Genomic DNA, 20,988 nt, shown 5'->3' with positions numbered 1-20,988 from the left:
TAGAGCAGTGTCTCCTCTCACTTACATCACATTGGAATTCCACTGGGGTCAGTTCTTGGCCCCTCCTCTTCTTATTAATTATTTACCACCACCCCCCTGTGTTCCAAAATTCCACACTTTAATCTTTTCGCAGATGATACCAACATAAAAATTACCATCATTTTGAATCAAACATTAATTCTGAGCTTAATTTAATATCAAATTGATTTATTTTAAATAACCTTTCATTAAACGTTAAAAACACTAATTTTATCCTTTTCAAAAATAAATAAAACAATAAAGCCGAAAGAAATATAAATGTACTAATTGATAATACATAATTAAACCTGGTACATACTACAAATGTCTAGATATACAACAGTATTATCCGTAAAGTCCGCCCTTTTCTACCGGAGGCTTCTTTGCAAACTTGATACTGGTCCTTCACTTCTTAACTTACTGTGCAATTGTCAGGGCAGAACACAACGCTAATCTGTATTTTCTTGTTCTTACATAAAAACGAATTATTAGGACCTGTGTTAGTGTTCTTAGTTGCTCGCCCAAACTGACCCACTTTTCCACCATTTAAATATGATTACATCCATACACACGACAACAGACATTTTCAAGACGTTTACGTGATTTATCAGAAAACTCACATTTTGACAAATTCGCTGTCTTCGTTCGTGAGTTCGGCTCACGTACTATTCTTCGACACAGGTGAACACAGCATTGTTTTTGACATCACAGATTGTTAGAGACTGTTTCAAACTACGCAAGGTTATCTCATACACACATTTCGTTTCTGACCCTGTGTGCAGTCAGGTCTACAACTGGGTTTCCAGTGCAAAATAACAACTGGTTGACTTTCGGGGCAAAGGGAATTTACGTCATTATGACATCATAAAGTAAGTGCGTCTTCGCAAAGTTGGATGTTTCCGGCTATTGTACAGAAATTCGTACAAACATATGATTTGCTACCGCAATTTTGTATATGAATGGAAATTGATCTAATCTAAATAAGCTCGAAACCATACTGTGCATTCGACTTTTTATTTAACCAAACAGTACCGTCACCAAACAGCGTCACCAATGTATCCGTCATGCCTGATCCATCTGCCGAAACAAAGCTGTTAGTGACATGGACTCACCCTTTACCAACCTGTTCTGTACCCGTCAGCTTCATTGTAGAAATTGAACTCACCAATAGAGATCAATGTGAAGCAATAGCTTCTCCAGTGCCAATGACTTTCTCCACCACAACTGACGTATCTGTTGATATCACTGGTCTGCAACCGTTTTCGACTTATACCGTGTACGTGACAACTACCGCAGGATCTGTACGTGGTCTGAACGTGTCCGATAGCGCAACTACAATAGAAGCGAGTAAGTTATCATGTCTCGAACTTACTTTGTTTAGTGACATTACGGAGTGTATTTCGGGAAACCATGTATAATGCGAATGAATCAAAAATAGGGTATACATCCGGCTTTTGATTGTATCGTATACAAACATTATACTGCCATGAGAGGTTCAGGTTAAAACTATGGACGCGAGGTGAGTTCAATGGTACTATTTTTGCGCCCCTTAGGAAAAGAATAATATTTATCATGCCGAGGGACAATAGTTTTAAACAGAACATCGAATAAAGGCAGTTTTGTTTTATAAACTTCATTAATATTCATTTTTTTAATTGATTTGTTAAAAGATAATTATCAAATATTGTACGCAGCACAACCTATATTTTCCCTTCAAAAATGTTGTTGTTGTGGTTGTTTTAGCTGTTGTTGTTGATATTGTTTTTGTTGTTGTTGTTGTTGTTGTTGTTGTTGTTGTTGTTGTTGGTGGTGGTGGTGGTGTAGATATCATTGTAATCACTTTATTATGCTTACTGTCCAACTTCATTTGAATTCATGTTTTTAAGTTTGGAGCAAAAAGTTATATTTAAAATCTTAATCTTGTCATTATTCCAGCACCCGATGGAGCTCCAAGTAACGTTCAACTGGTTAGCTCGACCGACACCTCGCTTGTAATATCTTGGGATGAACCACCGTGCAATGAGAGAAATGGGGTTATTCAATATTATCCCTATGAATTCTATGAATTCCGACAAAGAGTTACCCATGGTTCTTCAACGACAAAAACTCTTACTCGAGACCATTTGCAGTGCAACAGAGTGTATCTGTTTCGAATAGCCGCAGGGACAAATATTGGCAAAGGACCTTACAGTTCTCAGATGATGTTCGCGACAAATTTTAGTCCAGGTATTGATTCACTTATGCAAAACAAATATCTAAAATATTCTTGTTAGTGTTCTCTCAGATTATGAAGTTAAAATGACAACATGACATGTTATAGCAAGCCCTAAATTTACCTTCCCTACCTGTTACACTAATTCATAATCGTATAATTGTCTTTTTAAACCATTTTATTAAATTTTACTACGTTGGCAGTACACATACTTTTAACAGCGAATTGTAATAAACTATTGTAAACCTCGCCTACAAGTATTTAGAGTGCTTTTGATGAAAGTTAAATTAATCCAGGCGCCATCCATCGACACAATAATTATAAAATTGTGGAGTTTGGGCAAATGGATTACCGCTACAAACACGTACAAACAAGTACTATTGTAAGACCAATCTTTTGGTATATTTACGACTGTTTCATATTAAATTAGCTTTGATCAAAACCACCTTACATGCTTGTAGACGAGGTTTTACGGTATATCATAATATGAGAGAAATTATACATATTCTTAAACTAGGCTGGATGCATGCTACATTCACTACTCGATAAATACAGGTAGGTTCTGCGCATCTCACATAAAATGAGTTTTTCCGCATTAATTTCTTTGCAATATTGACAAATATTTGAAATTCATACACCCCACATGATGCAGAAAGATATGACCTTAGACTTAAAACCTGAAATAGTGTCACTCATTCAGGTAATTCAAATCGAAATACATATTCCCTATTATGAAAGATTACATACTGCAGTTACTGTCCGTTTTCCCATACACAATACACAGTGCTCTTACCATTGACGCGTGACCTCTACAAATAGCCTACGTTAAAAGTATGGGGATTTGCCTAATTAACGTCGCTGTGTGAAAAATAACCCGCCAATATTAAAAGTACTCTTCTAAAATTCTAGAAAATATAGTTTTGTAACATGTCCTAAATTTTTAGCTAATTTAGATGTTTGGAAATATGCGTACTTTGGTGTTTTAGGAAGGATATGTAAACGACAGATAACACCAAAAATTATGAAGAAATTATTTCCAAACCGTGTTAAGTCTGCAAACCACCATGCTTCTCATTTTCAAGAACGCTGGTTAACAATAACACGTATTGTCTCATTTCGTAAACAAAGACCACACAGAATTGTTCTCTAGCGCTCGCTTTATAATCGTTCACCCAACTGAAATTATAATCCCAGCTCATTGCTCCATTGTACGTGTAAAGCAGAAACATATGTTGTGTGTATTTAACTAGAGAAGATATGATTTAATCAGTTGAGCTGTTTTCAATGAGTGTTATCTTGGTTTAATAGCTTTTAAAGGGGTTTAAGTCCTGCAAAGGTCGAGGTGAATTCTACTGTAGACATGACTGCATCATAAAGATCATGTTTCTAATTAATTCGCTTCATAACTTGAAATTTCCTCTGATGTTTTACTTCTGTCATCAGCCAGAGTTGACCACAAAAACAGCTTGTCACATAGATGAGTCAAAGACTTATTCTTAAATGTCACTTATCTTTGTTTGAAGCATTTGGTGGTCAAATGTTAAGTGTCACTACATGGGGTATTAATACTACAATCACTGTTTCGTTGAAAGATTGCAATATTCAAATGTTTAACTAGGGTATAAAGCAAACGTTATGTGATTCATGTTCTCAGTTCAATGCTTGCTTTCAGATCCATTCATACCAAATACAGATGTAACCGTTACACCTGTATCCAAGAACCAGGTGATTGTTTCTTGGGAGCCTTCGAAATGTCCTGCTTCTGACTTCACCGTTGAACACACGCTGCAAAATGAGGACCAGTGTAATGAGCCCCAGAGCCTGAGAACTGTAGTAGGAGTAGAAGTGCTTAACGACGAATCGGCAATCATTAATGACTTAGCACCTTTCTCTTCGTACACCATATTTGTTAGTGCAAGATCTGCGGAAGGAGCTGTGGTCGAGCGGAGTATAAACATCCAGACAAAAGAAGATGGTTAGTACCATACAAGTAGCTCTCCATAGAGTTAAGCATTTTCCTCATTTGTGAGATTCTTATTTTCTTTGAGTAGGTGAGTTAAGTTGCCGTTTCCAAAACATACCGCCACATGATCACCTTAAACTGCCTTCGTGAATATCAGCCCTGAAATACCTCGGTGTTTCCCGAAGGAGAACGGGTTTTAAATATCATTCAAATAGGAAGTGCTAAATTATTTATAAATAGGAACCAGTTCCTAAATCTTTGATTTTAAAATCTATGTGGCATGTTGCAGGCACTGACTGACTAAATGGTTTATTACCATCTACCCCAGGAAATAATTGTTTCAAGCAAAAGTATCAGGTATCAAGTTAGACTTCTCCGTAGTCCACTTGCCCATTTTGCATACTCTGGCCATTACATTTAAGCATACAACTTTGATTTATATTGATTTGTGTGCAACTGATAGATTTTCACATCTGTATCTGATCTTTTCAGTCACCGCACTCCCTCTGTTTGTTAGCTTCCCAAGTGGACTACTGACTTTGCCTTGCGGTTAAGATTTTTAACACGGGACTCTGTGGAGAGTTAGGCCAATTTCTGGCCTAACTAAAATTGGCCATGATGTAATGCATCTTTAAATGGATCTGTCTTGTGATTGGTCGCCCATATCTCGCTATTGTTTAAATCTTCCAGGCCCGCGCCATTACCATCGACTACACCGTACACAGCTATCTGTGGTATTTGCGGAGCTTTTGTGTTGACGCGAAAGTTAATCTCTCATCAAACATCTAGCGCGTCTTGTACAATAACATGCTTAGTACTTGTGGTTAATGGACTGATAAACAAGTATGCTTGACTGTGTGTTTTTAGAGAGCAAAGTCCCGGGGTAAGGTTCTGCTTAAAATTCAAAGTCCATAGTCGGATTTTCGGGGTTTGCTATCAATAAACTGGTAGATTCCAAAATCAGAATTGTTCAGTATTAAAGTGAGCCATTATAATTATGCAAGATAATGTTGCATTCAGTTACTTTTATTGTCACTAATTATCTGATATTTTTAACTCTTTATGACCATTTTACTATTGAATACTTTAATTTGAATAAACATCAGAATACTTTTGAGTTCAACGAAATGGGTTCATCATGACTAATAATAACATATTTTAAATAAAATTCGACTATGGCATAGTCTAGTATCAAGTATGAGATCTTTGTCCACGAGGACACGGATCCCCGTATAGACCGTCCCTCGGGTCCGTGGATAACGACTGGCCATATGTAAACTTTTATCATTATTAATCAACCCGAAACACGAGGTCAGAGCAATTTGTAATCAATAAAATGAGTACGGTATATTGATTAAGTTATCGTCAACACAAAGTGTCACAGTTGTACTGAGGGACGGGTAATGTTAGGAAGGGGGTTTAGCTCTGGGAATTTAGTCGCGGATTTGAAAAGTAACGGAATCGAGGCTTTGGGACAGTCTACGACTCTACGTTCAAGCAAGAGCTAGCAAGGAAGCCAAATTCTAGCATAGGGCACTATTGATATGTCAATGTGTACGGACACTTAAATACATAATTACTAGACGTAATTGATGATAGAGCGTGATATTTTTGTCAAATTTAAGGTATAGATCAATTCGAGGTTATGAATTTAGCAAGTAATTTTGTACAAAATATATGTGCTCTTAGGGTTGATTTTATATACTTGCTTCTTTGATCGATGCATTATCAATACTTCGCAACAGGCTGTTTTCATGTGTAAGAACCAAGCCACTACAAAGCATGTAAGATTCCTCCACCGGAACAAAATAATTTGTCAATTTAAAAACACAAACGAGCAACAGTTGATAAACATGTTACTGTGTCCAATGTTCATTGACATATTTCTAAATTAACACATTAATTGATGAATGTTTACATAGGTTAACACTTAGAGAATAAAGGTATTGGTTTTTAGCCCCTGGAGTGTATCTATCGTCTCATATAACACGGGCGACATCATTATTTTAAGTAAAACAACGAGGCACAGCCGAGTTGTTTTACACGACAGCGGCTAAAAACAATACCTTTATTCTCATTCTTAAACACTTCAATTCAAATAGAAATATCATAAGTATTACACATTTTAATCAAATTAAATCCTATACATTTTAAAAGGAACTACCTAGGGCTTAAAATCGATCAGTCCTGTTGTTGCTATGCGCCTCCGATTGGTTCAAATAGCGAGCACGCGTATCGCGTTGATGCACACGCGCTCACCCGTGTGATATCGTATCATATCACACGGGTAAGAACCAATGAGATTGCAGGAACGTTCTCAAGTTTTTAAGAATTATTATTAGCACATTATGGTATTTATTCAAGGGCAGATCTATTGCAAAAACAAGTTTATCTCTATTCGAGGAGAATATTTATTAAGTTACAAGTTGACACTCGTTGCATTTTTTTATGCGTATTTCTCTTGAAAAAAGAGAAATTGTGTGGGTTAAGTTCGGGCTCGTACGTGTTCTTCCCCCGTTGAAGCGAAATTAATTTTCAAGGCAGCCGGCTGATGACGTAAGTAAATGAAGCGGACACTGTAATTATCATGCTCTCATTTACTTGTGTGACACAATCACAATCACTTTGACAAGTTTGACATTAGCAACAATGAGTTGTACTATTATTTACCATAACAATGCTGTATAACGCAGACTATTCTCATTTCGGAAACAAAGCCTCACCCAGTATTGTTACTATGCGTTTGCTTTGTATTATATTTCATCCAACTGAAACTATAATAACTATAGCATTGCAATATCGCACAGGGAAATCAGATACATGAGTTTGTGGACTTAACACGGTTTATATGCTAGTCTCAGATTGATCACGCTGAATTCTAAGCTCAAATTATTTTTTTTATTTTTTGGCCCAAATATTTCTCATGATATTGATATACATATATATAACATAATATAGAAAAAAAGAAACGGCTGATTTTATCCATATGTTTAAAAACCATTAAATTTGTAATACTTAATTCAGAGGTTTTTTTTTCTGTGAACAACAACAGTATACGTTCTGTGCATTGAGAATGTTTATAGTTCCTTCTGGCAAAGCAGGCACAGTCATTTCATGACATCAACTTTTTTCTAGGTCAAATCTGTCTCGTTCGAAGGAACTCATCGCTTAAGTTGGTTTTTTGCCAATTTTAAACGTCTTATTCTCTCAACAACAAAAAAGAGTCATTTTCATTGTCCTCAAAATATTAGCTTGCCAATGATATGATGTTGTCCGAGCAATATATATGACCTTTAAATGTTGCTCAAATAGTCTTCTTTATCAATAAGCATAAATATTGCATTGTGGTTTCTTTCATACACCAGATTGGTACTTAAAATTAAGGAGCGGAGCCTATCAGGCACATATTGCATCAGAAATAACAAAATTATTAATTATATGTGATATTTTTTTATCTTGGAATAGGCCCAATTATAAACAGCTGTTGACAGGTGTAAACAATAAACAACGTGTTTTTACAGTGAAGCGTGTTTGGAATTATTGTTTTTAATTTCTTTATAGTACCCAGCAAAACTCCGGCTAATGTAAGAGCAACTAGTGCATCATCCACGACAATAACTTATTCCTGGGATGAGATACCGTGCGGTAACAGAAATGGTGTTATAACTGGATATAGATATGAAGTAACCCAGTCAGATAGTGTAGTACTTGCCGATGACACACCCCTGAGGTCCATTACGGTAGAGTCTTTGCTGCCAAACACAGAATATAGTTTCCGTGTAGCTGCTAGAACCAAGGTTGGGCTAGGAGATTTCAGCCCTGATTTAACAGAGACAACTACTGTTGGTGGTATTGATGGAAGCCTGCAGACACCTCCTCCTAGTAAGTATCCTCGAATCCCGGGGGTGCCAAGTCAAAAATTCTTCTTCTTCTTGAAAAATTCGGATCTTCTGTGACTTCCGATAGCAAAAAACCTGGGTCAGTGTTAGGGTTAATGTAATTTGTAAAAGAAAAACTCTTGTTGTACTGTTGTAGTGCTCGCAATACTCATACATTACTGTAATGAGTTCTTTCCTCCCGGAGGCGATCAAAAGGAACTTTTACAAACAAAATATAGTTGCCGAGCTCTAATATGCAATAGCAATAGTAACATCTTATTGTCTGCAATTTCTCAGATTGTCAACAAAGGCCTTGTTCGTTCGGATACCACGTGGGTGCTGATGGAGAGTGCCAAGGTATTTGAGTTTTCCTTGTTTGTTTTTAATAGCTTAAAATTTCTTTTTATGTATCAAGCTTTTGTTTTACTTTATCACTTTAGTGGTCACCTTTTCTGCCTCTGCACACCCATAGTGTGTAGGAGAACATGAAAACTAATATGAGATACTGTATTAGGATATCATATTAAGTATCATGTGAGAGTATACTCTTGTACTCCAGAAGACAGGATCACATATTAAAGAAAAAGCGCCCTCTGTTGTTATTAATCGTATTTAATGCGTATTTACAACGTTGTGAATAAAAATTTGACACCATAGAATATAAAAACTAGTAATTTGATAAGTTAAAATAAGATTTTTAACGGAATAAATCTAAATAATATGATTATGCAGTTTATTCCGTTAAATATTTACCCCATAATTTCCCTCATTCTTCAGGCCCTGCCCTCTATCGGGTGCTAATTTAAAGTTTAAGCTTGATTGCTATTGTTTCTTTGTAAGACTGCGGCGCAACCTTGAACAATATTGTCCTTGAGATAACGACCCGTAGCCACCCCCAGCCAGCCCCATACCTCATTTCAATTTTTAACATACCCATATCATGCTTTTTATATTCCATAGTGTCGCACACTTTAATATGTGATCCTGTCTTCTGGAGTAAAAGAGTATCCTCTCACATGATACTTAATATGTGATCCTAATACAGTATCTCATATTAGTTTTCATGTTCTCCTACCCACTATGGGTGCTCTGCAAATATATTTTTACACGGCAAAACTAAATTTTGACGCAAAAGGTGTAAAAATACTAGTGGTCTTTTACGACATCGAAGATTGACACCATTCATTTATACACAGCTTACTCGCTGCGAAAAAATAGCTGTTGCGTCTCTCGCAATGGCAAACCGCAGTACGCCGGTAGGACGTCGGAGTATACTATGGCCTTATAGTTGTGACTCAACCCAATGGCGATGAATTTAAACGTCGACTCATAGTCCGGGCTCGTAGCGTCTTTTTTCAGTTACTAGTTTATTCGTTAGTTTTTTTTTTTTTTATTGACAAAGTTTTGTATGCATCATTTCACAGTTGCCAGAGTGATATATTTTCAACTAACGATAACGGAGATAGATGGACGTCCTGCTACGTTCAATTTTAAACTAACAGATACAACATCTCAGGAGTATTTGCAGCTAACTTGCCGGGTGATATCATTGGTGAGTGTCACGTCTCCATAACTTTACCGGTATTTAATAACATAGGTTCAATAATTATGTGTCTTACAGTGACCATATATTGGCTGTAGACGTTTTGTGTTGATTCCTTTTTGTTTGTTAGTTGGATACAAGAATGTTTTGGACCGCTATAGTGAAATTGTGTTTTCCCCAAAAACATTTAAATTGGCAGTGTTGGCAGTTGATAAATATCAAAATGCCCGTATAACCAATTAGTATTGTTCTCTTTGATTTTCAATCAATAATCACCTTTGACTACCCCGTATTTTATTTCCAATGTATCTGAAGCTCAAGCCGATCCTGAACTTGCCTATTGAAATCCATGGTGTTTCTGGAGGCAGTATTGTATTTGACGTGGCAGTTGTCCTTGACAAGGACTCTTTAATAACTGTGGCAGATGTAACCTCCATCGTGAATGCTGCTGTTGATGCAGATGGATATCTACCAGATACCTTAAGAGTGGAATCTGTGGCTTATATCCGAGGTGAGATGCCAGATACCTTACAAATATAATTATACAAAATATCGTAAAATTCATTTGGCATGCAGGGGCAACGTTGGCAGCTTTTGCGGATATTTTTACAAGGTCAACTCCCGGGGGGCACTCCCATATACAGTAAGCCAAAGAATTAAGGGACCAGTTATGTTTACCCCTGCATATCCTAAACAAAGACAACTATGTCACAATTGGAAACAGCAGCCAATAGCTGCATCTTTTAGCTCGAATTTAAGACCTCATTTTTTGAAATTGTCCAAGAAATAAAAACACAACGATCCAAAAACCCAAGAAAGATGCCAATTTAAAAGTTGCAGTTGCTTCATTGCATGCAATATTGATTTGTACACAACGCGTTCGCTAACAAGAAAACGAGCGCCGTGTTTCCATTGATTAGCACGTTAAACTAGTGTCATGTTTTCATTGATTAGAACACAGAAGTACAACTTTTGATTTCGTTTCTTCATTAGGTTTTACATGTTTTAGATCACCGTTGTCAACCAATTTTAACAAATAAGGTCTCAAACCAGAGCTAATGAGCACAGGTACTGGCTGTTTGTTTTAATTTTGATATATTTGTCTCTATTTAGGATATACAGGGGTAAACACAACTGGTACCTTAATGTTTTGGCTTACTGTATTGACATACGCAGCAGCCTACACTGGATGATCCCCTTTTTTGAACAATTAGTCCTCAAAATTGACATTTCAACGCGCTACTCGCGCATTTTCAGCAAAATTAACGAGTTTTATCTATTTTGTACTGTAAAATTGGGTATTTTTGATTGTCAATGATGTGAAATTTAGGGCGCTCAAATATAAAATCACCCCATTTTTGACGTTGCCAACATCGAATGATCCCCTTTTTTCTGAAAATTTCAACACCGATAGACCCCTAGTTTCATACGCTGGTGGGCACAGGTACGCCACTTTCATATTCGCTCACCCCGGGGGCTCAACTCTATGCCAATCTATGTAAATCTATCAGATATTGATTTTGTTGGAAAAGAACGAAGTTTGCTCAATCAATTTCTTATATATTTAGAGCTGACATGAGAAGTAGAAAAGTCATTGAAAAAAGAAAACTTGAAAAAAGATTTTTATTTAGAGTTGATCTTGTAAAACGTGACATGAAAACATGACAATGTTGCCAAAGTTACCCCTACATGCGCAAGTTAATCACTTTTACGGTACTATATTGTCTTGCAGTCTTTGGAAATCTAAAAGCTACCGGTTGTTCAAATATCCAGTGCCGCCAACTGGGAGGTATTTACAACCCCCGGTATTTCCCCCCGTCCCAGTAAAGATAAATTGGTAAAACGTTCTACCAACAATGTTCTTGCCCTCTATAAAATTCTGCTGCCGCCATTGAAGACATTGAAATGTAGCAATATACAATAACAATAATTTTGCTTTTAAGATGAAAATAAAAGGGGTCATAGCAACAATATTATTTTCAGTAGAATCAATAATATCTTGGCTAACAGAACAACTTTATTTGGTTTCTGTACTGGTTCGGGCTCAGACGCTATGCTCAATTAACTAAATTCCCCCAGAAAACGAGTTGGGTCACTTTTGACATGAGCGCGCACATCAAATTTGCACCACATAAAATTTGCTTTCATGATATGCAAATTCATTGCTGCTTTTCAGAAAAAACAAAACAAAAGACGTTATGGCATAAATGTTATATGCATTAGAATCAGTAATATTTAGGCAAACAGGAAAACTTAACGTGATGTCTTTCCTAGTTCGGGCTCACACGCTATGCTTCATTAATCGCCCAGAAAACGAATTGGGCCAATTTTGACATGAGCGCGCATATCAAAGTTATTCGCACCGTATAAAATTGATTATCATGATTATGTAATTGCATTGCTGCTTTTCAGAAAAAAGAAAACAAAAGACGTCGTGGCATAATTGTTATATGCAGTAGAATCAGTAATATCTAGACAAATCTATGCCCCATTGTCTAAAATTACCCATCTTAAGAGCAAAGACCAGATGGTTCATAATTCAAATCAATTCAGCAACTTACACAAAGACACGAAAGTGGCCCAAGCTGTTTTAGGTCTACTTTACATTATTGACCAAATCTTTGCTTGTAGACGACCACTTTTATTGAAACAAACCTTATAAAATACGAGCTTATGTAGCTTAAGAAATTATCTTGACGATAAAGTAATATTTAAAAGGACATTTCGTGCTCCGACATCATCGCTCATTTTTGTCAACAAAAGTTGATATTTTTATACCATTGGAAACCTCTGGCTACATAATGTTTGTGTACAAACAAAATTCTTGCAGATTAATTCGTTTAGTACAAATATCGTGAAATTTGAAATACGTTCTGGTACACCAGAACGAGATAACAACACATTTTCTATGGAGCAGAACATAATCATGCTTAACTCGCAAACGCAAACTCGGAATGAAAAATGATACTAACTGTAAAATGTCATAAAGAGAGGATGCTAGGATCATAAAATACTCCTTTAAAGTCATATTATAACATTTTCAAACAAAATAGATTAGCATTTATTTGCCATAAAATGTTAGCTTTTACTGTCAGATATATCCCCTTTTATTTTTGAGCCGAACAACTACAGCAAAGCAAAGAAAATTGGAATTTACTACCAGCGCACCATGTCGCCAATACGTACCACTCCTTCGGTCATGCTGTGGTACGACCGTTTGTTGTGTATATCACCGTCCCGCACGCCGTGTACGTACTGTGTGTTATGAACATCGTGTATGCGTTCGGCTAATAATTCCATTGTAATAATAAAGCGCCGGTTCCGGCGTTTTATTCAAAATCTCGGATTTTGACAAAACTACAGCACCTAGAGTCTTGATTTTTGCAGGGTATATTGGTTTAATAAAGTACAATTTAATCGTGTAAAAAAAGGAATTTAAAAATTCAGTGAGGGCGTCTTCCTCAGCAAATGTTATAATATGGCTTTAATACAATCAATAAGTGGCATGTTTGCCTATAGTATAGGCTATACTAGTACTATTTACTAAATTGTATGAATTATTTTGTTACATCCTGTATAGTACAGTTACTATCCGTTTAAAATATTTGTGATCTAGTGTGATGAATTTAAACTCTTTGTAGATCTCTGTCCCTTTGGTTTCTGCTCTAATGGTGGGACCTGTGTGACTACCAATATCAATGCACCAAGTTCCTGTATGTAAGTTGCTTTATTTAGTACTGGTAGTAGTTGCGGTGGTGGTCATTGGTGGCAGTAGTTGCCGTGGTGGTCATTGGTGGTGATTTTGCGAATTTTCGTCGCAGCTGTTGAAATTATATCCTATATAATTTCGTGCAATAAGAATAAACAATGGGGAAACTAAATATAATTAATAAGAAAGAAAAAACACTTTACAAGCCCAAAGTGTTACAATTAAACAAGACAACAAATAAACAAAAATCCCGACCGGCACACAACCCGACATGGAATTCGAATCCACGACTTTCCGATCTCTAGACGGACGCTCTATCTATTAGACTACCAGCTCCTACTGATAAACGGTGGTCAAAACTGGGTACTAATGTAGGTAGTCGAGCTATACAATACACACAAACAAATTAGTTAGGAGAAAAAGTTCAATTTGGTGACCACTCTCTGGCTAGTAAGGTTTGACTATGGACCATTTAGAAAAAAAATAGCCACCATGTCCCTCACGAAAATCCCGGCATTTTTCGCTAGAGGCCAAAATCCAAAATGGCCGCCGGCAAAATTTTTGAAAATTTAAGTTTTGAACCAGAGCACCTATAATCATGCACAAAGACACTTTTTCGGATATGTCGAGTACAAGGATTCCGATTCTGACATTACGGCATCATTTTCACCCAGAAATCCAAGATGGTGGCCGGCACCATCTTGAAAAATTTAGTTTTGAACAAGAGGACCTAAAATCGTGTACAAAGACACTTTTTTGGATAAGTCGACCACAAGGATTTCAAATTTGACATTACTTTGACATTACGAACTCATATTTACCCAGAAATCCAAGATGGTGGCCGCCGGCGCTATCTTGAAAAAAATAAGTTTTGAACCAGATTACCTAAAATCGTGTACAAAGACACTTTTTCCGGTAAGTCGACCCCAAGAAATCCGAATCTGACATTAATTTGACGTTATAACATAATTTTTGCCCAGAAATCCAAGATGGCCCCTATTTGGTAGAGCGTAAATGTGATTTTTGAATGAGAGCAGAAGCATTATAAGTGTGGCATTCCGCCTTATCTGGGGTTCATGTCCCTTATATGGGGTTTAAACTGCCTTATCTTGGGTTTACATCCCTTATCTAGGGATAAGGCGCCTTACCTGTGGTTTAGACGGCCTTATCCTGGGTTTACGTTCCTTACCTGTGGCTAAGATGCCTTAACCTTAGCATATCGCAGTCTAAACCCAGATAAGGCATCTAAACCCCAGATAATGCGCCGTAACCCCAGATAAGGGACGTAGACCGCCGATAAAGCAGTCCAAACCCCAAATAAGGCGCTTAAACCCTAAATGAGGAACATAAACGTAAGATAAGGCATCTAAACCCCACATAAGGTGCCTTAACTCTAGATAAGGGTCGTTAACCCCAGATAAGGGTCGTAAACCTCAGATAAGACATCTAAACCCAAGATAAGGCGCCTTAACCCCAGATAAGAGATTATTTACGCTCTAACCCCAGATAAGAGACGTAAACTCAGATATGGCAGTCTAAACCCCCGATAAGGCGCCGTAACCCCAGATAAGGGACGTACACCTCAGATAAACCAGTCCCAACCCCAAATAAGGCGCCTTAACCCTAAATAAGGAACATAAACCTAAGATAAGAGAATTAAACCCCAGACGGCGCCTTATCAGGGGTTTAGACTGCCATATCTGAGTTTACGTCTCTTATCTGGGGTTAAGGCACCTTATCTTGGGTTTAGACGCCTTATCTGAGGTTTACTACCCTTATCTGGGGTTAACAACCCTTATCTAGAGTTAAGACACCTTATGTGGGGTTTAGACACCTTTCCCGGGGTTTATGTTCCTTATTTAGTGATAAGACGTCTTATTTGGGGTTTAGACTGCTTTATCTGGGGTCTACGTCGCTTATCTGGGGTTTATATGCCTTATCTGGGTTTAGACTGCGATATGCTAAGGTTAAGGCATCTTAGCCACAGGTAAGGAACGTAAACCCAGGATAAGGCCGTCTAAACCACAGATAAGGCGCCTTATCCCTAGATAAGGGATGTAAACCCAAGATAAGACAGTTTAAACCACCATATAAGAGACATGAACCCCAGATAAGGCGGCAATGACACACTTATGCTTCTGCTCTCATTCAAAAATCACATTTACGCTCTACCAAATGGGGGCCATCTTGGATTTCTGGGCAAAAATTATGTTGTAACGTCAAATTAATGTCAGATTCGGATTTCTTGGGGTCGACTTACCGGAAAAAGTGTCTTTGTACACGATTTTAGGTAATCTGGTTCAAAACTTATTTTTTTCAAGATGGCGCCGGCGGCCACCATCTTGGATTTCTGGGTAAATATGAGTTCGAAATGTCAAAGTAATGTCAAATTTGAAATCCTTGTGGTCGACTTATCCAAGAAAGTGTCTTTGTACACGATTTTAGGTCCTCTTGTTCAAAACTAAATTTTTCAAGCTGGTGCCGGCCACCATCTTGGATTTCTGGGTGAAAATGATGCCGTAATGTCAAATTAATGTCAGAATCGGAATCCTTGTACTCGACATACCCGAAAAAGTGTCTTTGTGCATGATTATAGGTGCTCTGGTTCAAAACTTAAATTTTCAAAATGGTGGCGGCGGCCATTTTGGATTTTGGCCTCTAGCGAAAAATGCCGGGATTCTTTTTTTTCTAAATGGTCCATAGAAGTCGAATCAATCGTCAAACCTTACTAGCCAGAGAGTGGTCACCAAATTGAACTTTTTCACCTAACTAAATAGTAATGATCTGTTGTACTTGTGTGTTAATGCACGTACTAGCAAATCCTATAAGTTTGTCACATTTGTCTTATTTTCTCTCTCAAAATAAGATGCTTCGACGGTTTTGAAGGAGATCGATGTGAAGATGGAAAGCAAGGTGCCCCCGGGACTGAATCAGGTGCGTTTTGGGTTGTGCACTAATGATGATAATAATAATAATTATTAAAGTCAAAAGATAAAATAACATAACTGTAAGATTGTATAATAAATTCATCAAACGTATTAATAATTCTTGAACCTTTGAATTGCCATGGTCAAAATTTGGCATGGATCTTGTGCATCCATGATGAAATTCATGATACTCTGAGCTCACTATGCTGTAATAGGGGGAGGCTGTTTTTACCAGACAGTAACCTCAACGTAGAGGGTTCATAATTTAAACCTAGGGAGGTGGCTGTATCGTCCGCTGGCTTCGATAAAGGAGGCATACAGTCAAAGAAAACACATGCAGTTTATTTCAAGAACTTAATTAAACCTTATTCAAAGGCCTAACATTGAATCCGAAGTATAGATTTCCTACAATTTTTATTCGAATTCAAAATTTCTACAAATAGCTGATCTATTTTGAAGCAATAATGGTCAGACAAATAAATGTAACCTTTCCGATTTCTTTCTTCATAAACAGACACTGATGAAACTAGAGATGTAATTCTCATAGTTGTGTTCGGCGTTCTCTTTATCCTTGCCTTACTAAGCGTATCTTGTTGCTGCGTCATCTGGTGCCGGCGACGACGTTTGGTGTCGTCTACAACATCAGCACATTCCAGACCAGGAATTGAAATGACAAACCTCTCTGACCATTATCTGTACCCCTGCTACTGAAAACTCACCATGGACTTTTGGACCAGCTAATTCAAGCACGTTGGTTCCCAACTATGGTGGAATTCGCGCGATGTATAATTCCAGGTATCAGCAAGTAAGAGCAAAATGTCACATTTGTTTCTCTTTTTTCCATATTTATCCCTTCCATTCTTTCTTACTTTGTTTGTTTGCTTTTTCTTTCTCTGTATATACTAGAGTGTTTGTGACGTTCCATACGCATCGCCCCTTGGACCCGTTAATCCGTACGTTTATTCGTACGTATGCATACCGCATGATGATATGATTTACCATTTTTTTAAACAGTCTAGGATCTATGCCCGGGTCGCAGTGTTTTTTTCCGTAGTTAACATTTGCGTCGCATACATAATGTACATTAGTATTATAAGGCTAGATTCCACAAAATCTTACTTAACAAAAAGAAACGAATAATTAGATTTAAAATTCTACCAAGGACCGACCGGGGTTCGAACCAACAACCTATGGATCCATAGTTCAGACGCTATACCACTGTTTTACATTTCAATATATTTTCTTCTTTCTTTCTTTCTTTCTTTCTTTCTTTCTTTCTTTCTTTCTTTCTTTCTTTCTTTCTTTCTTTCTTTCTTTCTTTCTTTCTTTCTTTTTTCTTTCTTTCTTTCTTTCTTTCTTTCTTTCTTTCTTTCTTTCTTTCTTTCTTTCTTTCTTTCTTTCTTTCTTTCTTTCTTTCTTTCTTTCTTTCTTTCTTTCTTTCTTTCTTTCTTTCTTTCTTTTATTTTATTTATTTATTTATCTATTTATTTATTTATTTATTTATTTATTTATCTATTTATTTATTTAATTATTTATTTATTATTTCAGAATGGAACCTACATCTACTGACCAGTGGCATTAACCCACTTGCTGTTGACGAATATTGCGTACTAAATTCTGGAACTAATCCCCATTCCAGAAATATATAGCGGTGATTTAATTTTACATGTAGCTTTACAAAGTTGGCCTTTAAAAATACCGTCACAATTGGCATGGCGTCATAATTTCATAGACGCAAAATTTAAACAATCAATCCCCATTTCAAAAAATATACAGCACGTATTTTATTTGGGGGATTAATAAAATGTTATCAGCTTTTGCTCAATTTAATACAGCTCGATTCTAATTATTCATTAAGTTTTAACTAGCAACAAAAGTTAAATTACACTATTTGGCCAAAATTGCGATTTACGGGCCAAAACTTGCATTTTACCGTGTTTTTTACATGCTGTACGAAGTCTGATTTCAATTTATGCATTGCATTCTAATTTTTGGAAAAGACACGTTTCATTCTTATAACCAATAATTTATAAACACAAAACAGTGAATATTGGAGCAAAATTACTCAAGATATTGAATGCTTAGACTTGTTCCATGTCTTTGATTTTTGTGACTCGATTGTCAGAAAACATGCCGAAAATACATACTTTTGGCTCTTTTTTCATGAAGTTAGTAAAATAGTGAACTTTTTTTTCCATCTCCAGATAGTACTAAATGAACAATTTGGATTGAGCTATGTTTCATTTGACAGAACTTGATAATAGTTTTTTAAATCCCAAACAATTAGTGTTACATTTTTCTGACATGGGGAGTAAATTATGCGTCTATGAAGTTATGTGTATGACGCCATGCCAATTGTGATGGTATTCTTAAAAGCCTGCTTTGTTTGATTGTAATATTATTTAAGTCTTTAGCACCTGTTATATGCAAATCAGGCTTACAATAAATAGCGCCCTCAATATTTAAGTTAGGTAATAATGGCACATATTTCTATAGGACTAAGGGGCTGTGCAATAATTATGAGCCCCCGGGGGTAAAATTTCCAAACGGCTCGCCAAAAATCGCTCGCCCAAAAATCGCTTGCCCCCCTCTCGGCCTGCCAAAAATTCTTTGCCCCCCCCCCCTTGAACATGCCAAATTTTTGGGATCCCATATTCCAAACTTTAAATGATCTGTATGTATGTTGCGAGCGCAGCGAGCAGGAAAATGTGCATATTTAAGCGTTTCCGTACCGTTTTCCTAAGCCTTTTTAGAGCGTTTTATTAAAAAGGCTCCCCGTGAATGCGTGCCAAAAATCGCTTGCCCCCCCCCCTCTCGGCTTGCCAAAAATTGCATGCCCCCCCTTTTGGCTCGCCAATTATTTCTTGCCCCCCCCATTTTACCCTCCCCAGGACTCATAATGTATGTTGCGAGCGCAGCGAGCAGGAAATGTGCATATTTAAGCGTTTCCGTACCGTTTTCCTAAGCCTTTTTAGGCGTTTTTATTAAAAAGGCTCCCCGTGAATGCGTGCCAAAAATCGCTTGCCCCCCCTCTCGGCTTGCCAAAATTGCTTGCCCCCCTTTTGGCTCGCCAAAATTTCTTGCCCCCCCAATTTTACCCTCCCCAGGACTCATAATTATTGCACAGCCCCTAAACAGCGATGAGTTTTGTAAATGATAAGTTTTCTTTTCTTTTTAATTTGATATCCAATGATTTGATGTCTGGAATATCAAGTTTATGTTTGCTTTCCTGCATGGGAGATTATGCTAAACATAATACCGTAAAATAAGTAATGATAGAAATATCTGCAGTAGAAATGTGTTGGTATTAGTATCTTCAGATGCTAGGAATATATGGCTATGAAAAATGTGTATAAGCGGTGTGCATGTGTATATAAATATACTAGCAGGGTATGTTGGGTATGATACATAGGAAGCGATAAACAGTTATGTTTTAGACTATAGGACACTAACCGGTACCATTGTAACCGGTAGTAAAGTTATTGTTTTTATTTTTTGCAGCTGTCGTGCATCTATAGTCTTATTTAAAAACTCGCTCGACATGATTATTTTAAGTAGAACGACTGCGACAAAAAAACAAAATCTTTATTCTTATTCTTAGACACTTCGATACAAATAAAAAATATTAGTCACAACTATGCCGATTTTTAATCAAATTAGATTCTACATTCTACTAGGAAATATCTAGGGCTTAGAATCGATCTCTTGTTGATATGCACATTCGATTGGTTCAAACAGCGCGAACGCGTATCTATTCAACACGCACGCGTTAAACCGTGCTATATCGTGTTATATAACACGGCTAAGAACCAATGAGATTGCAGGAACTTTCGCAAGTGTTTAAGAATAGACAATATTGATATAATAATCTTGCCAAGCTGATTGGCGTATTCCCTTGTCTGTGCCGTGTTATACGACAGAATAGAGACGGTTTTACCGGAACTACTCGTCCTGTTGTCAAGGTAACATTACGATCGTGATGAGCGGAAAGCACTAATTTCGCTATAGTTTAACACGGAGATTAAAAACAATAATATCGAATGCGTGAGATGAACACTTCGTTATTAATTGTTTCGTGTATATAGATGATGACATCATCACTAAATTAATTACATTAAATGAGTGAGTGAGTGAGTGAGTGACAGACATAGGGGGTGTGTGAATGGATAATAGAAGGAATGAGGGGAGAAGGGGAGATGAGAAAAGTAGGGAGCAATCCTACGGGAGCTTTATTAGTTAAGGTTACATACCACTACTACATGTACTAGGTCTAGGCGATGCATGGAAATAAGACGACGAACTATATTTGTTTGTATGCCATCTGAAAAAGAAAAATTGCAAAATTTGCATTTTGAGATTTGATGCCTGCTAATGGTATGTTTTTTCTTCATTATTCATGTTATTCGAAAGCTTTTTTTTACAACTCTCGGTTTCGATGACGAACTGCCATTGAAAGCAATTTTCCTTTTGGTCATTTTAGGCAAAATGTTGGCTTTTAATTGTGAAAATTCTGAATAGGAGAACATTTTGCATGCAATTATTAGTAGTTACCCCTGTCAACTATGTAACCACCAGCAATTAGTGGTATTTAACCTTAACTGATACTGCTGCTCCATAAAATAATGGATTGTATCAATCCCCGTTAGTTATTTTCTTGTAATCCTGGTTTTGCTACCTATAATAATCGTAATTTGACAATAAGGTGTATAATAAAATTATATCTTCATTTTATATAGTA

At 36.9% G+C, this 20,988-nt stretch overlaps 1 protein-coding gene across 2 annotated transcripts; it reads left to right on the top strand.

Annotated features, from left to right (window-relative positions):
- Positions 1–1,055: 1,055 nt before the first annotated feature.
- LOC140135474 (netrin receptor unc-40-like) lies at positions 1,056–18,795 on the top strand. 2 transcript variants are annotated; one of them, XM_072156991.1, is made up of 11 exons: positions 1,056–1,365; positions 1,954–2,244; positions 3,903–4,205; positions 7,755–8,075; positions 8,369–8,428; positions 9,496–9,623; positions 9,930–10,125; positions 13,256–13,331; positions 16,190–16,257; positions 16,765–17,055; positions 17,799–18,795. In XM_072156991.1, exons 1-10 carry the CDS (start codon positions 1,083–1,085, stop codon positions 16,959–16,961), a joined length of 1,923 nt encoding a protein of 640 aa, XP_072013092.1. In that variant the 5' UTR covers positions 1,056–1,082; the 3' UTR covers positions 16,962–17,055; positions 17,799–18,795. The 2 variants fall into 2 exon arrangements, with proteins under 2 accessions (XP_072013092.1, XP_072013096.1); XM_072156995.1 differs by lacking the exons at positions 13,256–13,331; positions 17,799–18,795 and having other exon boundaries at positions 16,765–16,918.
- The last annotated feature ends 2,193 nt before the right edge of the window (positions 18,796–20,988 follow it).

The sequence above is a fragment of the Amphiura filiformis genome, chromosome 2 (assembly GCF_039555335.1).
Source record: "Amphiura filiformis chromosome 2, Afil_fr2py, whole genome shotgun sequence".
Lineage (NCBI taxonomy): Eukaryota > Metazoa > Echinodermata > Ophiuroidea > Amphilepidida > Amphiuridae > Amphiura > Amphiura filiformis.
The sequence above is the reverse complement of the archived record's forward strand: the minus strand, read 5'-3'. Positions and strand labels throughout refer to the sequence as shown.

What these genes read in the sequence shown, in the direction of transcription:
- LOC140135474 (XM_072156991.1), top strand. Translation starts at nt 1,083, where the DNA reads ATGCCTGATCCATCTGCCGAAACAAAGCTGTTAGTGACATGGACTCAC. An exon ending in CATCCAGACAAAAGAAGATG is followed by an intron (nt 4,206 to 7,754) that starts GTTAGTACCATA and finishes ATTTCTTTATAG; the next exon opens with TACCCAGCAAAACTCCGGCT. An exon ending in ATCTGTGGCTTATATCCGAG is followed by an intron (nt 10,126 to 13,255) that starts GTGAGATGCCAG and finishes AACTCTTTGTAG; the next exon opens with ATCTCTGTCCCTTTGGTTTC.